The sequence below is a fragment of the Camelus ferus genome, chromosome 20 (assembly GCF_009834535.1).
Source record: "Camelus ferus isolate YT-003-E chromosome 20, BCGSAC_Cfer_1.0, whole genome shotgun sequence".
NCBI classification, from domain to species: domain Eukaryota; kingdom Metazoa; phylum Chordata; class Mammalia; order Artiodactyla; family Camelidae; genus Camelus; species Camelus ferus.
Genome location: NC_045715.1, coordinates 29,022,696 through 29,039,702, shown reverse-complemented (window position 1 = coordinate 29,039,702; position 17,007 = coordinate 29,022,696). Strand labels below are relative to the sequence as shown.

The 17,007-nt window shown below is 51.5% G+C and overlaps 2 protein-coding genes and 1 long non-coding RNA gene across 3 annotated transcripts; 1 reads left to right on the top strand and 2 right to left on the bottom strand.

Moving 5' to 3' along the window:
• Positions 1-74: 74 nt before the first annotated feature.
• GNMT (glycine N-methyltransferase) lies at positions 75-4,190 on the bottom strand. Its single transcript, XM_032463097.1, has 6 exons — positions 2,675-4,190; positions 1,585-1,712; positions 1,035-1,151; positions 750-892; positions 530-651; positions 75-447 (listed from the first exon to the last, which is right to left on the bottom strand). The coding sequence occupies exons 1-6, from the start codon at positions 2,920-2,922 to the stop codon at positions 276-278; spliced, it is 930 nt and encodes a 309-aa protein (XP_032318988.1). The 5' UTR covers positions 2,923-4,190; the 3' UTR covers positions 75-275.
• A 1,196-nt stretch (positions 4,191-5,386) lies between these two features.
• LOC116658287 lies at positions 5,387-6,408 on the top strand. The gene is made up of 2 exons (XR_004313604.1): positions 5,387-5,518; positions 5,600-6,408. It is a non-coding gene; the product is annotated as an uncharacterized LOC116658287 (long non-coding RNA).
• A 411-nt stretch (positions 6,409-6,819) lies between these two features.
• Positions 6,820-16,654, bottom strand: CNPY3 (canopy FGF signaling regulator 3). Its single transcript, XM_006190656.3, has 6 exons — positions 16,328-16,654; positions 12,851-12,974; positions 12,104-12,200; positions 10,487-10,609; positions 10,121-10,238; positions 6,820-9,887 (listed from the first exon to the last, which is right to left on the bottom strand). Exons 1-6 carry the CDS (start codon positions 16,494-16,496, stop codon positions 9,670-9,672), a joined length of 849 nt encoding a protein of 282 aa, XP_006190718.3. The 5' UTR covers positions 16,497-16,654; the 3' UTR covers positions 6,820-9,669.
• Positions 16,655-17,007: the final 353 nt, after the last annotated feature.

Here is a 17,007-nt window from a genome sequence, read left to right as displayed (position 1 = left end):
GGAGTAAACCCAGGGGTGGGCAGGTGGGTACCACAGAAGCCTGATCCTTACGACATAAACACAACACATAAAGTCTGAAAAAGGCACAGACTATATTGTTCCCCCTTCCATCTGTCTGAACCCAAATCCCTGCTCCCCAGCTGCAGACTGCCCTTACCCTCACCCACCCCAGGATTTGCACTGGGGGCTGGGTTTAGTGTAGGGTTACTGGTCCCCTCCTCTCCAGACAGAGCCTGGCAGCTCCTGGGCAGTGGTCTGGGGAGCTGAGGCCTTGCTCAGTCTGTCCTCTTGAGCACGTGGATGAAATAGCAGGGAATGTAGGCCTGGCCTGGCTTGTAAGGCTTGAAGTCGCCCAGGATGCTGTGCTGACACTTGCCCCCGAAGGCTGTTTGAAGCAACTCCGTGAAGGATGCCAGACAGTGAGGGTAGTAGGAGAGCCGGAACTTACTGCAACAGAGCCCCCGACCAACCATGAGGACTGGTGGGCTCAGCACCCTTCCCCCCAACCCCTGCTTCACCGAGTGGGTACCTCAAGCCAGGAGAACTGTCTTGGCCAGTCCCTGGCACCTGCACCGTGTAGTCCAGGGTCACCATGTGGGCCTTGTTGTTCACTGTCAGCACTGATGTCCTGATGTCCTTGGTCAGGTCACTCTGCAGGTGGTGGTAGCAGGCTGCGTTAGCTTCTGCAGCTACCGTGGGGCCAGGATCACACCTCCCACTCTGGTCCCTCCCTCCCTCAGGGGCCCCACCTTATAATAGATGTTCTTTCCTGGGGGCGCGCAGCCTGTGCTGAGGATGTGATCATAGTTGCGGTGATCGATGACCAGCACGCCCCCTGATCGCACCATGCTTGCGATGTTCTTCAGTGCCAGCCGGTGCTCGCTCTGGTCCCCTGAACTCCAGGCAGGGGCAGAGAGGCTACGTCTGCCCAGAGCCCCCAGCACCAGTCTCCCTCCCATCTTTCTCATCCCCAGGGGTCTGGAAAGGATACAGTTTAAAGCAGGGTCTGTGCCCAGGGCCACACCCTCTCTCACCTTTGCAGTCTGGCAAGTGGGCAAAACTGTTTCCAAGGCAAATGACAGCATCAAAGCCACCCCCTGGTGGCTGAGGCACATCTTTGTCCAGAGTCAACCAGTTGGCTTCTTCAATGACTAGGAGCCAGGAAGGTGAAGAGGGATCAGGTACCAGCAGTACCCTCTACCACCAAGTGCAGTCCTGCCTCAATTTCCCCTTCAAGACACACACATCCAGTCTGGGGGAGTGGATCATTATGAACAAGATGGGTGAAGAGGAACAGGGGTCCAAGGAGGAGGAAGCCATGGTTACCATGGGAAGGAGGGTTCTGTGCTTATGGGTTTTTACTCGGGGAGAGGGGGACAAGACACTACACATAATTAAAACTAGCTCCTCATACTAGATACCTCATTCTGGTGCCTAAGCCTCCCATTTCAGGGAAATGACAGTAATTTTACTGTCTTCCTTGAGAAGAACAAAACACCCCACCACAGGAGCTAAGGGATCCCAGGGCAGAGAGAACTGTGTCCTTGGGGGCTGGGCTGAGGGGGCCTGACTGGACACATTTACCCCACTTGTCGAAGGAGGGCTCGTGCCGCCGGTTCCAGCGCTCTTTAAGCGCATACTTCAGCATCTTGTCACTGGCATCCACGCTTGTCACATTGAAGCCCTCTTCCACCAGCATGATGGAGTCCACCCTGGGCAGCACCCGGAAGGAGAGGCAGGGAGAGGCAGGGAGAGGCCGAGAGGGACAGTCAGAAGGGCCTGGGAAGGCAAGGAGGAGGCCCTGTGCTGGACACTTCCATCTCCTCAGCTCTTCAGAGTCCATTTCTCTGCTTCCTGTTCCCAGGCTCTCTCCACTGACCTCAAATGACCTGGTAAATCTATCACTGAGTGGCAACTTTTATATTTTAGCATCTATTCCAAGCCAAGCATACTAGAAATGTGCATTAATCCTCATGGCAATACGTGGAGGTAGATGGTGTTATCCCCATTTGGGGAAGGGGACAAACTGAGGCTCCTGGAAATTCACTTGAGCACAGGAGGGCATGTAGCACGGTGGTTTAGAGCACAGGTCAGACCCTAACCAGCCTGGGTCTGCACCTCCTCTCCACCTTTACCTCTCCGAGGCCAAAGTTTTACAACTGTAAACGGGTATCACTACTTACCTCAATTGGGTTTTGTGAGGATTTTAAAAACTGATGTAATCAAGAGCACCCGGCACAGGGCTTTGGCGGGGCAAACGTTGAACAAGTGTTAACTGTTAATGCTGCCCAAGGCCATCACGCGAGGAATGAGAGGAGCGGAAATCTGACCTCAAAGCCTGGTCCTTGCGCCGCCCCCCAGGCGAATCCGCTGTGCCCACACCCTTGCTCCCTCCCTGGGTCTCCTCGCGCTCTTCCTGCCGTCAGCCTCGCCCTGCCCGTTCTGCCTGGGCACTTTTTTCAGGCCCTGGCGTCGCGCCCCGGCCCGGCTCCGGGTCGGCAGAGGAGGCTGCCCCGACGTGCCTGCGTGGTCCCGCGATCCGGCAGCCTGGGCCGAGCCGGTCTTGTCTCCCCACCATCCACCGCCAGCCCCCGGTTTCCCCGGCCCTCGCTAACCCCCGGCCTGCCCCGGCCGCCTGCTACCCCGGGTCCCGCTGTCCCCTGCCCCGACTCACCCGGTGCCGCAGGCTACGTCGAGCACCCGCTGACAGCCGTGCTGGCGCAGCAGCCCGAGCAGCCAGGCCTTGTACTCGGCAGTGCGGCTGCGAGTGTCCCCGATGTAGAGCTGCCACACGCGTGCTGCCTCTCCGTCCGCATACTGGTCCGGGAGCCCTTCAGCCGCCACCCCCAGGGAGCGGGTCCGGTACACGCTGTCCACCATCCTGCGACGAGCCTTGTTCCGCCGCCGCCGCCCGCTCGGCATTTATAACACGGCCCCTGGCGGAGCGCCGGCGGCCCCACCTGCCCAATGGCAGGTGAGCGCGGGGGCACGCCCCTGCTGGGCTCTGGGCCCAGGGCCGCGGGGAGGGCGCTGCTTGGCAATCCTGGACGAGTCCTTCTCGCCTTCCTTAAGATCCGACCTCTGGACGATCCTATGGCGGGAAAGGACCCTCCCAGGCCCCTATCTACTTAACCCATGCGCAGGAGGACACGGGAGGGGCCAGGAGAAGAAGGAGCTGTGAGATGGCCCGCTCCATCCCCTGTCCCAAGCTGGAAAGAAACTTCACAGTCCACAGAGATGAGCGCCCATGGCTGAAACGTCCACAGTGGAAAAAAGTCCAGCTGAAGGAGAGCCTAGCCAGCCAGGGAAGGGAAGAATGAGGAGTGTCTGGGGAAAATGCTGGCCTGGTTTTCCAAGTCCAGGAGCAGTTCCCAAGGGATCATCCCTCTCCCCGGGGGTCAAGTGCTCTTCTGTCGTGGAGGTGATGCTTCAGGTTTTCTGTGAGCCACCTGAGATGGAGTCTGGTTCCAACTCCTCTCCAACCAAGCGCCCTTCTAAAGACCCACTGCTTTCCACGGAGGTGGCCACAGCGTAGGAAGTCCAGGGTTGGGGTGGGAGTGCTTGGTGCTCTTGCTATTATATTGCTCATTGTTGCTTTATAAATTGGTCATTTCATTTGGTTAGTATACATCTACCCTTCCTCCTCAAAGCATAAGGTCTCTTCCTGGGACAAGACCCTGGACTGAAGTGGATTCAGGAAGATGCTGCCACCCAGGGAAGCCCCAGACAGCAAGAACAGCCTTCCTCACCTGTCTTTGTTCTTCTGGCTTCAGAAAGGGCCAGTTATGGAGTCTGGAACAAAGAAACCTCCCCTCCCCTCATCCTTTTACGACCTATAGAATCCTGGAGCTGGAGGAATCCCAAAGATATATAATCATTCTCACCTTTCTATTTTTGGCACAGAGACAGTCTTGAATGGGCCATGTCCAAGTAATGGAGTCTCGTGCTCACACTGACCCCACAGACAGGTCTTTGGCAACAGGCTTAGAAAGACACTATACTGGGGAGTTTATAATATGATTTTTTAAAATAATATGAATGCTGATGGCAAATTTGGATTTTTAAAAACTCATATAAGTTGTGAATAGCTTCTAAATGCACTTTCCATTTCAAAGACAAGATTTTTGTTCTGAAGTTAATAATTATTTGATTTCTTTCTCATCCAGAAGCATTTTTTAAAAGTTGAGATCACAGTACACATGCAATTTCAGACAACTTTTTCTTTCTTTTTCCACTTTTAACTCTCAAAACCATGTTTTCTTCTCTTGGTCATAAATTACTTGGCGTAAACCATTTTTTGGCTACACTGAGTGGATGTGCTGCGACTTGTTTAATCATTCCCCAAGCTCTGAACATTTAAAATGCTCCCACGATTTTTCAAGAGAGTGAACATGTGGATAATTATGATGAAATCATTCTCCAAATGGAATTTTTCTGTTAATTGATGCTGTCACCCAAAACAAATGTTTGTTTCAACTCTTCTCTATATGAAGATATTATTCATTGATATTTCAATGGGTAGAAAATTGTATCTAATTGTTGTAATCTTCTTTAATTACTACCAAAATGTACCAAGTAATTGCAGTCCTTCATCTCTAAATTGTCCACATTCTTTGTCCACTGAAATATATCAAAACTGCCTTTTGTTTTACTTGATTAGTCCCTGTGAATTTTAGACAACCCAAATCTGAGGTCCTGGGCCATGGAAGGGAAGGTCACAGAATACATATCAATTTATACTTTCACTTAGCTGAAAACAAGGATTGGTGGTATTTTTAATATGCAATGCTTATTATTTGTAATTGGCCGAAAAGACTAAATTCTGCATCCCCAAATGTATATTTGCAAAAAAGATTCTAGGTTGGAAATACGGCTGCAACCTGACAAACTCCAAGGCTATTCCTGTTTGAGGACACATTAAAATCTTAAAATTGTGAATTATGTATATGTATAGTGACTACAAACGGCAGACATCCTGGCTGTTTTTGTTTTAATTCAGAACAGGTAGAAATTCATTGTTCAGAGGAGGTATGCCCATTTCCAAACTCTAGTCCAAGCCCTTAGGAAAAACTCTTCTCTGCTGTTGAACACTGGGACGCTGTGGGTGGGGTGGGAAGCCGCCCACCAGCATGGACTCTGCTAGCAGATTTATCACAATGGATCCTTTTTTGGCCTCTCAATATACCGTGAAAGACTTAATCTGCTTTAATAAAGTCCCATCAAGTGAGTGTAAAAGTGGTTCCTAAATTGGTGGTTGTAACACAAATTAGTGGTGGCGACATTACCATTAAGCTTAGTGCATCTATGAGAAGTCCACCAATGTGTGGAAAAGAGGTTCTCTTTGACCATTTCATACTTTGTTGATTTTTTTTTTTCTTGCGGCAGGGTCGGTAATTAGGTTTCTTTCTTTTTATGGAGGTGCTGGGAATGGAAGCCAGGACCACTCATTGAAACAGGTGATTTAGCAGATGGCTTCACATCTTGATGAGATGAAGAATAAAATAGCAAGACCACTTTGGTGAGTATAATTCCTAACAAAATAACATCTGGCTTTTTGAGTGTCTTGTTTTTTTTGGATTGAGAACCTTTTCTATTTTAGAGAAGTGATGAGGATAGATGTCGCCACCCTGGAGCTGGTGATGGGGTCAGCCCACTTCTCCCTGTCAATGTGCAACACCTCCCTGTAGAGAATCACAATCATCTTGGTGAGAGTTTAAGTTCTGTTGGCCAGTACAACCTTAATAAGTGGACGGTACACTTTTAAAGAAAGAATGAAGAAAACTGGATTCCTCTTAAAGAAATTGTGAAGAGAAGCCAGCCCTAGAGGGCAGTGTCAGGGTCAGCTGCTTTTAAACTATCCACAACTGTAAAGTGAAAAGGGAGAAAGACTTGAAGGTTAACTCGCTCCCAACTGCACGTCCAACATGGAACTCTGAAGACATAAATAGATTAGCGTGCCTTCTAGAAGAGAGCCACGTGGAGGAAAGATGGTCTGAGCCAACTGGCTGTGGCTGCAGGGTTCTACAGCATTGGGGTTATGCCCCAGGGCACTGAAGCCATTCCACTGGGACTCGCAACCTGGTTGGGCCACTTCCTAAATGTGTGACCTTGGGTAAGTTATTTAACCTTTCTGTGCTCTGTTCATTCAACAGATAGTTATTAAGTGGCAACTCTGAGTGCTGGGGATACTGCAGTGAACAAAACAGACAAAAATCCCCGTTCTTTTTGTAGAGCGTGTGTGTAGGGAGTGGGGGATTCTGGGTGATGGTAACAATGTATCATGTGTGTGCTGGTGACTTCGGTGTTCAGATTGTAAAAATTAACTGAGCTGTACACCTATGTGGACTTTCCTGTATTTTACTTTGAATCCATGGCCTTGTGAAGATCATTAAATATTAAGTGAGTAAACTATGTAAAACCATGTAGAGCTGTGCTTGCCACATAGTAACACACACTCAAAAAAGTGACTACTATTATTATTATTAAACTCCTTATAGCGCAAACTAGGGCATCAGGGGATGTTCAAGAGGGATTCAGCTGTCTCTGCTGCTAGGATTAGTACAGAGTCCTTCCATAAACCAGTTAGGTGTGGACCATGCATCTGTCACGAAAACATGTGCTTTTCTTTCAAGATCAAAAAATGAGAGGAATTTTGTTCGTACTTGTGACCTAAAGTGATTTAAGGCAGCTGTGAACATGTGGACAGGTTGTGCACTGCACAAATTCTCCATATTTAAGGGGCTTCAATGCAAATTGCAAAACTCATGAGCTTGTATATTTGTTATCATTTTCTGGCAGGAATTCTGGCAGTCAGGTGTCTTACTCTAACAAAACTTTTATTAAAGTAACTTTCTGACAGATGGGAGTCAAAGGTGTGAAGAGCACCACTTTCTAACTTGCAAAAAGATGCTGCACATTAATACCGCCCAGGAACTTGGAAATAAAGGGAGGAGCCAGACTCCTAGGGGCTATCTCTTAAAACAAATACAGAGAGGTCCCAATGCAGCCACTTCTGAGACTACAGAGCCCCGGCACCTGAGACTTATCACTGAACTGGAACAAACTGACAAACTGACCTCGAGGTTTGCCCATCGACCTTTGTGGTTCTGGGTGATGCATGTCTCCAACAGGGAGAGAGATCCTCTCTGAGGTTCTGACAATTCGTGTCTCTGAGGACCAGATGTGGCTTCATTAGGCCTTGGCCCCTGTGAACACAAGACCCAAATTCTTCCTGGTGAAGTGGGTTCCACCTGGCCTCATCTTAAGACCCACACGGACTCCTAGATCTCCCACCCAGGAAGTCTGAGGGGGGCCCAGACATCAGCATGTTTAACAAGCATCCAAGTGACTCTCACGTCCAGGTGAGGGCAGGAAACCCTATTTTCATCAGGTTTCTAATAAGGAGATTGAAGTCAGGTTCACTCAAGCCCAGACAGTACCCTCACCTCATGGAGGGAAGGGATGTGGGAAAGTGGGAGGCAATATTCAAGTTCAAAGAAGCCTGTGTGTGGTGGCGAAGCCAGATCCTGCCTTCTTTCTTTTCCAGACTGGGCCAGAGAGAAGCTGCCTGCTGGGGTGGGTAGGTGGGGAGCTAGTGAGTGTGCAATATGTCTGGCCTTGTGGGGGGCGGGAGAGGGTGCTCATCACGCAGCCACAGGTCAAAGAGCAACACAGTCACAGAGCTGCCCGCCCTCTGGGCTGGTCCTTGGCCTGGGATTTGGCCCCTGGGCCAACACCCCAGGAAGGGGATAGGTCTTGCCTCATCCTACTCTAAGGACAGTGAAACTCTGGGGACAGAAGTAAGCCAGGCACTGAAGTGCTGTGGGTTAGTGATAGGATAAGGGAGTCAGACTGGCCATCAAACCCTAGACAGCCCTGGGTTCCAATGCCTGACCCCAGTTGTCTCCTGTGTTCAGAACAAAGTCCAGGACTGGAATCTCTGCCCATGGCCCCTTCAACAGCGGGTGGTATCAGCACTGGAGATGGGGAGGTGGGGGCCAGACCAAAAAGGATCATCCTCCAAGGGCCTGTTCTAAGCCTCATAGGCCAGAGGAGAAGCAGCTTCCCAGTTTGCCCCACTCTCTATGGCCTCGGTGTCCCCACCTCGGGGAGGGAAAGAGGGACTGAGCCCAGGTTGAAGGGACCCCAGAGTCTCTTGTCTGGAAGCTGGAGTCTGGGACCCCTCAGCAGTGCTGGTCCTACCTGCTGGCCTCAGCGCGGGTGCTCCTGGGGACGTGGCGGCCCCTTCCGCCATTCTCACCTTCCAAGAAGCAACAGCTGCTTCCTATTTTCCTTTTAGAAGAGACTTGTTAGTGGGGGGGCTTTAAGGGTAAGAATCCAAACCAGTTCAATATGAACCACGTGGTCAGTGCCAGGTGTCAGTGGGGAAGGGGTCCTGCAGCTGCAGGATCCTGTGGATACAATGCACTGGCGCTCAAAGCCAGAGTCTGAGGGCAGGTCTACCACTACCAACAGGAGGGCTTCGGGTGTATCCCTTGACTTGAGCCTCAGTTTCTCCTTCTACAAAATGGGGCTAACAGCTACCACCCAAGTGCACTGTTAGGGTTAAAGCACTAGCATCATCACCATTGCTACTGACGCCACTGATCTCTGCCCTCAGGACAAACTGGGGAGGTGCCTGAGCTTCCCACCCCTTCTCCCCAGAGGCCAGCCTTCCCGTTCCTCCCCTGCTCCTAGAGAATATGGTGTAACCAGCTGTTGTTGGGGGACTGGGCTGTCCTCCCCTCTAGGCTCCAGGCACAACAGTTAGGAAGTGCAGAGTGATCAGGTGTAGTCATCAGGGAACAAGGTTCAAGACCAACAGGCAGGGCCAGACAGAGGTGGAGGGCAGGGGCGGGAGCCGGTGTGGTCACTCGTGTACACTTTACACAACAAACGGGAAGACCTTGGGGGAGAGAGGAGAGGTGGGATGCAGGGAAGGAATGAGGGCAGCCAGGTGCCAGGGCACGAGTGAGGCCCCTCCCAGCCTGGGGGGTTCAAGTAGGCCAAGTGCAGCTGAGGGGCAGGTCCCAGGCCCAAGCACTGTGCCCAGCCTCACCCCACACCCCGCCGCCCTCCATACACCTGCTGTTCCCCAGTCAGCCGGTTAGGCCTCAGTAATGAGAGGATGGGAACAGCCTCTCAACCTCATCCCCCACGGCTGGAAGGTGAGGAGCAGGAAGAGCCATAATGGGCTCCGGGCCCCTCTGAGGGGCTGAAGGGGACTCAGAAATTGGGACGAAAAAGGCCAAATGGTTTTTACTCTGTGAGCCCTGGGGAGGGCCGGGCAGAGCACAAATTGTCCACAAGAGGGTGGGCAGAGGAGGAGCTGGGGGTCTCCGTCTCGCTTCCTGGTGCCGGGAGGAGTGAGGGGGTGACAGGCTCCAAGCTGCAGTCCTGGGGTCCAGCTCCGAACCCTGCCCACCCGAGTCCATGCTGAGTCCTCGGCAGTCCTGTCTGAAGCCTGTGTCAGGAGAGGGGCGCTCCGTGGGCAGAGGGAAGAGGACAGCCCGGGCCAGCTGCAGCTGATCTGAGTTCTTCCAGGGCTGGAGTCTGTCTGCAGCAGGAAGAGGCACAGCCGAGGCAGGGAGGCCTGAGGCCAGAGCCATAGCCCAGACCCTTCTGCTTCCAGGTCAGCGGTCTTGGTCAGCAGGAGCCGCTGGGTTCAGCTCAGAGCTCATCAGGGGGGCTGTGTGTGAGGGGGGATGCCTTCTGGATGCCCTCGTCCTCCTCAGGGCTGGGGTCTCCCTCGAGGCCACCCAGCTCCTTCCTCTGTTTGCTGCTGTCGCCACCAGAGGCCTTGGCCCTGCTGCTCTTCTTCTTGGACTTCTTCCCGCCCAAGGCGGCTGTGTCCCCCTTCTTGCCAGACCATTGCTCTGCCAGGCAGCCTGAGTGAGAGGACAGACACCCTCAACAAGCTGGTCTGCTGGGTGAGGAGCACTGACGGCAGAGCCACTGGGGATGTCTGGGCCTTTCCCAACTGTCCCATCAAGCTCCCTGAGGACAGAGATGCTACGATGCCCATTTCTTATTTCTTTTCCGTCCTCTCCCTACCCACCTCCCCCGAGGGGGAGCAGACAATACGATCATACAACCCAAGGCTGACGGCCCTCAGACTCACTGGTGTCCTTGCCCTTCAGCACGTGGTTGGCACAGAGAAACTGTGTCAGGTCCTCCTCCTGATGGTTCCTGTACCAGTCCTCGATCACCTCCTCGAACTCCTCCACCAGTACGTCACACTGTGAATCACAACACCTCACGCTGGCAAAGCCCTGGCACTGACTTCTCCCGGGGGAGCCCGGCCGAGCCTCACAACCCACTGCCGGACAGTGGGGTGGCTGTGATTCCCCTGAGGAGGCTGAAGCCAGAGGAGATGAAATGACTTGACATGGTCCCCTGGCTCCTGATAGCCTTCTGCGGCCTCAGACCCATCCCCCTACCCAGTCCTGTGGGGCACAACCGCCTCCAAGGGCAGAGGGGCCCATACCTGCTTCTTGAGGTCGGCCACCTCCGCCGAGGTCTCGTTCCACAGCTCGTAAGGGATGTCCATCACCACCTTGACCCCTTTGTGCACCAGGTTGTGTAGCGTTTCAAAGGTCTCTGACATGCCCTGGAAGAGGGGACCGGACATGAGAGGCTGGAGAGAGGCACCTTTCCTCTCCCGGTGCTGCTGGAGGCCCAAGGACCTAGCTCGAAGTCAAGATCAAGACCCCTGATGGCTTCTCACACTTGATCTCCTCTCCCCTCTTTTAGGCCAGAGTCCCATAATCCCTCTACACACGTACTGTCCTTTCAAAAAGCTCTGTTGTCACCCTCAGGCCCTTTGAACCAAACTCCTTTTCCAGGAAATTAGTGTGTCCTGCTCTCTCCCCTCCCTGTGGTGGGCACACTCACTCCCCCACACCCACCCCTGCTTCAGGTTCTTCCCCCGGCTTGTGTCTTTCCTTGGTAGGAAGATGGCACAGGCAAGGCAGGCAGGACTCTTGGTTCTGTAAAAATACTTCTGCCAGCTCCCTAGGTCTCCTCCCCAGAGACAACATACAGTCTATTTCCTCTGTCTTTCTGGAGATAATGCATGCACGCACACACAAATATATCCTCCTCGCCTCCACCCCCGCTTTTTGCAAAGCAGCAGTATAAATTATACAGATTATTCTGCACCTTGACTTTTAAATGGCTTAATAATATATTTTGGAGATGGTTTTAGTTCCATTCACAAATAGCTACCTTGTTCTTGGCTTCACAGTTGTATAATAGTCCACTGAATGGCCATATTAATTTATTTAACCACTCCCCTACTGGTGAATGGTTAGGTTGGTTCGGTTTTGTTTTATTTTATTTTATTTTATTTTATTTTATTTTATTTTATTTTATTTTATTTTATTTTTTATTTTTTGCTATGGAAAATAACTTTGAACATTTTTACATGAAAGTAAACATAGATTTATTACTGAGTACAACATTAGTATAAAATTAAGAAAACCCAAGACTTTTGTGGCTTGAGACTATTCCTCTGGGTGTCCCAGAGGTTTCTGATGGAGCTCCTTTGCTAGAAGGGTACTTAGGCAGAGAAACGTGGGAGACGGCTCTCTTACCAGGCACGGAAGATGCGGAGACAAAGAAATATGAGTCTTGTTGCAAGAAAGCTCCTTTTCCAGGGAGAGAAGCATTCGTGAACACAGTAAGTGCATTAAATGTCATAAAGGCACCATGATGGAGGTCCAGGGAGGGGCCCTGTGGGCCCAAAGGAATGACCGGGTAGTCACTACCCACCTCCCAAGAGTCTCCTGACATCTCCTCTAAACCCCTACAACTCTGTATATCCTGAGTTCTCCCTGTGCAAGTGCTTAGGTCCCCACGGGGACTCCCACCCGGGAGCATCTCTGCCTGAGGCTGAGGCAGGACCCGATGGGCAGGCCCAGGCCATCAGGAATGTGCTCACTGACACTGGAAAGTCAGCCACTCAGGAGGGCAGGGGTGCAAACAGCAATGGATGAAGATCGAGGAGAGGCCGAGGAGGGCAGCTCCGAGGGCACGATCCTCCAGTGGCACCCAGACCAGCAGCCTGGCCCCAGGGGGGATGAAGGGCAGGCACAAACCCAACCTTGGCAAACCGGTTGCTGCCAGTCCTCTCCTTGTGCAGGCTGTAGTCCAGGAGCCGCTTGCAGATGGTCTCAGTGACTTCGATTAACCGTAAGTCCCTGCCGAGACAGCAGCACAAGAGGGCCTGAGTCCCCTCCTCGCCCCAGTGAGTTAGTGGTCCGTCCCTCCAGCCCTGCTACCCCAGCGCCTGCGCATCTCACCAACGGGAAGTCAGGGCTGGAAGGAAGATAGGTCATCTGGTCTGGGGGCTCTGAAATGCTGGAACACAGACCAGAGAGACAATTTTAACAGCTCTATGGGAAGGAATTTTTTTTAATAAAGCTAAATGATTCAGTAGTTTTTTTTTTAATAAAGCAAAATGTGTTAAAATTTGATGTTAAGCTATCATTTCATTTTGAAAGGATGATCATAGTTGATGGAAGTGTTTTTTGGTTTGTTTTTAATATTTATATCTGACAAAATTAAAAGTTTTAGGCAATCCTATATTTTTAAACATTGGTCCATGAAATCCAAGAGTCTAGGGATCACTGAGAAGGTCCAACAGTCTTGCTTTTACAGATGAGGAATCTGAAGCCCAGAAGAGTGCAGGGATTTATGAAGCCCACACAGTCAGTTGTGGGGAGAACCAGTGGGCAAACTCAGGTCTCAGTTAGAACTGCCTTCCCATGGGAAGGGAGAAGGAAACTTCAAGCCACTGAAACCCCAAGGAACAAAGCAGGCCAGGCCAGTGGGTCCCCTGTTCGCTTACGACTTGGTGTATTTGACTCCGGAGGCCTTGCGGTCCAGGATGCCGTAGCCCGTGTCAATCACCTCCTTGGTCTTGCCGGTTTCCTCAAAGGCTGACTTCAGCTCCACAGCAACATATTTACACACTATGGGAGGGATACACAGCACAGCCTACTGAGTGCATCCGAGTCTTTGACGGGAGCTGGCTCCCAGCAAAACAGACCCAAGTGGATGCCTCTCCTAGACTGGGTCGAGTCAATGCTTGGAGCAGAGAAGGAGTTAGCACCAGACCACCAAATGGAGTTCACTGAGTGAAGGAAACTTGGCTCCAAAATCCACTGCCCCAAGTCCAGTCTTGGCCCTTGTCCTATCGACTTCATTTCAATCGTTTATTGTACTTTCAAAATTTCAAACATATAGAGAAGCTGAAGGAGTACAATGAATAACTATATACCTTCCACTCATTAATGATTTACCACACTCTCCCTCCAATGTATAATATGAAACAATGTGATAATAATAGATCTCAACAATACACACGTTGTTTTTGCTAAACCATTTTGAAAGTAAGTTGCGGACATCATGATCTTCACTCCTAAATAAGTCATCACCCGTCTCCTGAGAACAAGGACCTTCTCCTCCCTAGCCATAAAACAATTACAATCCTCGGAAAATTAGCAATAATTCCAGTATCATCTAATGCTCAGTCCACACTCAAACTTCTCTCCAGTTGTCCCCCAAATGTCTTTTACGGCTATTTTATTACTTTTTTTCACATGTTGTTCCAACACCAGCTCTCTATTCCTACCAAGTTAATTTGCTCCCTCCTCCCCCAGAGGCCTGTTTCTTCTGTTTTTTGTACATTCATTTTCTCATTTCCACTTACTCTTCCTCAAACAGTTATTAAGCAACTCCTATGTGTCAGGCACTGCCTGGGGATACAGAGATGAAAACAAGGTCCCTCCCTTCCAGATACTCGGTCCAAAGGAGCGGAAAGTAGTTAAACAAATAATTACCATTGCATAAGGAGCGTTAGCACTGGAAGTGTGAAGTGCCCGAGGCCTTAGGAAAGTGCTTGATGCCCTCTAGGGGCTTTGGGGCTTGTCTGCCCATTCTCCCAACCTCACCCTCAAAGCCTCCTCCCCCAGGAAGCGCTTCTGGATGAATCCCACCTGCTCTTGATTTCATTCTGGGACTCTGCAGGATCTATGCTCTCACTAAGGGCCGTGGTCATCTCATGTGTCTCTCCAATTAGACCACAAGGGTGCTCAGTATTAGGATTATGTACTGGATTTTTTCTTTATTCCTCTAGTCTGGGACTTTGTGTGTTGGGTACTTGATAAACATTGCTCAGAGAAAATGTGTGGTCAAGGCAGCTTCTGATGTCTCCCAATGAAATATGGTCTGCAGCCTAAATGCCATCAGCGTTTTTATAACACCAACAGCAGAGTTAGGTAGAAAACCAACTTACCACCAAAACAAATCAATCCCCTGCAGGCTTGCTTGGTGGAACTTTAAAACATACCCATTAATACGTGGCTTGGAGAACTTGGAACACATGAAAATTCCAAGATATAAGCCAGTGATCTCAGAGTCTGCAGTGAACTGAGGGTGTCTCACCTCCCTGGCTCTCCATCCAGGACCATCTGGGCTCCCTCCCCTCCTCTATCCTGCCCTCTGTGCAAGCTCATCATTTCTCTGGCTCCCGTGCCCTCCTCTCCCACGCCCTCCTCTCCCACAGTGTTCTAGGCCCTACAGGGCTGGAACCCATCAACCATAACCTCGCTTCCCAACTCTTCCAAACCTTACCTTGTCAAGCCCCCTCTGGGGATTCCACCCAGAACCAGACTTGGAGGAGATCCGTAGCACAGACCTCAGATCCTCATGGACATCTACCTGCTTTTTTCTGGGCAGGTTCTCCTCCCTCGGGGCCAAAGCCTGTTCCACTCAGACTACTGAGCCAGGAGGCAGACTTTGTGGGCCAGTCAGCATTAATAATAAAGTTATAACAGTGATAAATAAATGTAAATACACTACTAAGAGGAACTTAAGGGCTGGAGTTTGCCAAGCCATCCTGCGACTGAAAGTCCCTTTTAAATTATTCTTTATCAGTTACCTGCAACATCAGGTCAGACTAGAATGATCTCAAGATCTTTGACAGCTCTATGCTTCTTTGAGTCTCTTAAGGAAAAGAAATGTGAGTTTCTTAGGCTATGAGAATAATAAGAGAAACAGTAAGGGCTCTGTGGTATCAGAATACGATAGAAAATGAGAAGGGGAAGTGAAACCCTCAAAGGCTATTGGTTATGACTAGAGGAAGAGTGACAGGAAGGCATCCAAACCCTCTGACTGTCTATTCAAGGGAGTGGGGTAAAGTACAGGCTAGAACCCATATCGGAAGGCCCACCAGTGAAGTCAGCTCCTCTCGGAAGTATCTCACCTCTAATCTCTCAGATGAAAGGATTATGCATCCTGGGCCACCCCCACTTCCCACAGCTTAGGGAACATCTGGCCAGCCGTAGGCTTCGAATTTGGATGCAATAGATTTATAGCCAACTTTCAGGGGTGGGAGGCTGGGGTTAGGGAGGTGAGAAGGAAGAAGAGGCTGTAAAGGTCTGAGGAGGAAACCAAGAAATGGAGGGGAGGGAAAAAAAGGGAGGCCGTCGGCAGTCCTGGATGGCCGCTTTGTGTGCTGGTGCTCTCTTCTCTCTCTGAAGTTCCACATCTCCACCCCATGTCTTTGGGATTCACTCTTGTCCCACATTCCTAAAATCTTCCTCCCTCACCAAGCTCCCCCAGGTTCCATTCTTCCCCCAAAATGATGGGTCTCGGACCCTCCTCCTTCCTCCACCCACACCCACAGCGCCCCGCGCCCCCGTTTATTCATACTTATTCCAAGTATATTCATTGGGTGCCTACCAAGCACAGTGTGAATAAATATCCGAGCCAAGGTCCCTGCCCTCAAGGGGCCCACAGCCAGCGGGGGAGACTCTAATTACACAAAATAGGTTGGGTGAGGGCACAAGGGGAGAGTCTCAAGCTCTTCTTCCCCCAAGACCAGCCACATGGCTCTTTTCAGTTCCTCAAACTTATCCTTTGCTTGTAGGCCTCTGCATCTGTGGCTTCCTGGGTGGGGCCCTCTCTTTTCACTTTTCTTCACCCGTCTAACTCCTAATCACTCTTTGCGCTTCCTGGACGAAGCCTTTTCCCCAGCCCTAGGCTAGATTAAATGCTCCTTACCCAGCCCCCAAAGCCCTGTACCTCCTCTATCACGGCATCTACTACCCCGATTATAATTGGTTGTTTCCACCGATTTCTGAGCTCCAGGTGCAACGAGACCTGATCTCTCGCCCGCCCCGTCCCCAGCGTCCAGAACAGCGCCAGGCACACAGAAGGTTCGAGGAGCGGAGACTCTTTCCAGAGCCCAGGACCTTGCACCCCTATTCTCCGCAAGCCCCGCCCCCCAGCAGCATACTCCTCGTGGGCCCCGCCCCCTCACCTTCGCATTTGCTGGGCAGCCGAACCCAGTCGGTCTCATCTGCTCGGGCCTGCCTCGGGCCCAGCTCTGGGGCCGGCAGTAGCAGCAGCAGCAGTAATAACAGGGGAAAAAGCAGAAAACAGCGGGGCACGGGCTGGGGCAGGGACACGGGCTCAGGTAACGGCTCCATGGCCCAGCCGGGCCCGACCCCAGCGGACCGGGCTGCGCTTCCTCCGGCTGCGCGCGCTGGGCAGCTTCCCGGAGCCGCTCCCGGGACTGCACACGTGCCTGGGCGTAACCGGGGCAACCGCGAGCCCCCGGCGCGCTCCCTCCTCCGGCCGCCTCGGCCCGCCCCCAGAGCCGACGGAGGCCCGCGGACGACGCAGCCAATGGGCTTTTGGGGGTTTGCCCGCTAGCGAATGGGAAAACTATCTTTTTTTCGGCCTCGGCCAGTGAGAGATCGGATGGTGTCCTCAGTGACCTATGGCACATCTTTTCCCACCCCTAACGGAGGCTCTGGGAGGGGCTAGAAGAGACCAGGACCAGGAGAGAGGAAGCAGCGCTCTGGTCCTGGAAGACGTGGGAAAGGCCGACACATACCTTCTCCGCCTCCTCCCACGTCACTTCCCCCTCTCGGGTCATAATACAGCAAACTCTTACTGAATGAGCACTTGTTTTAAAAATTTACTACTATAATGATT

What these genes read in the sequence shown, in the direction of transcription:
- CNPY3 (XM_006190656.3), bottom strand. Translation starts at nt 16,496, where the DNA reads ATGGAGCCGTTACCTGAGCCCGTGTCCCTGCCCCAGCCCGTGCCCCGC. An exon ending in GCTGCCCAGCAAATGCGAAG is followed by an intron (nt 12,975 to 16,327) that starts GTGAGGGGGCGG and finishes TCCCTCCCATAG; the next exon opens with TGTGTAAATATGTTGCTGTG. An exon ending in GCTGAAGGGCAAGGACACCA is followed by an intron (nt 9,888 to 10,120) that starts GTGAGTCTGAGG and finishes CCTCTCACTCAG; the next exon opens with GCTGCCTGGCAGAGCAATGG.
- GNMT (XM_032463097.1), bottom strand. Translation starts at nt 2,922, where the DNA reads ATGCCGAGCGGGCGGCGGCGGCGGAACAAGGCTCGTCGCAGGATGGTG. An exon ending in GCCCTCCTTCGACAAGTGGG is followed by an intron (nt 1,152 to 1,584) that starts GTAAATGTGTCC and finishes CCTGGCTCCTAG; the next exon opens with TCATTGAAGAAGCCAACTGG. An exon ending in CCACTTGCCAGACTGCAAAG is followed by an intron (nt 893 to 1,034) that starts GTGAGAGAGGGT and finishes CCTGGAGTTCAG; the next exon opens with GGGACCAGAGCGAGCACCGG.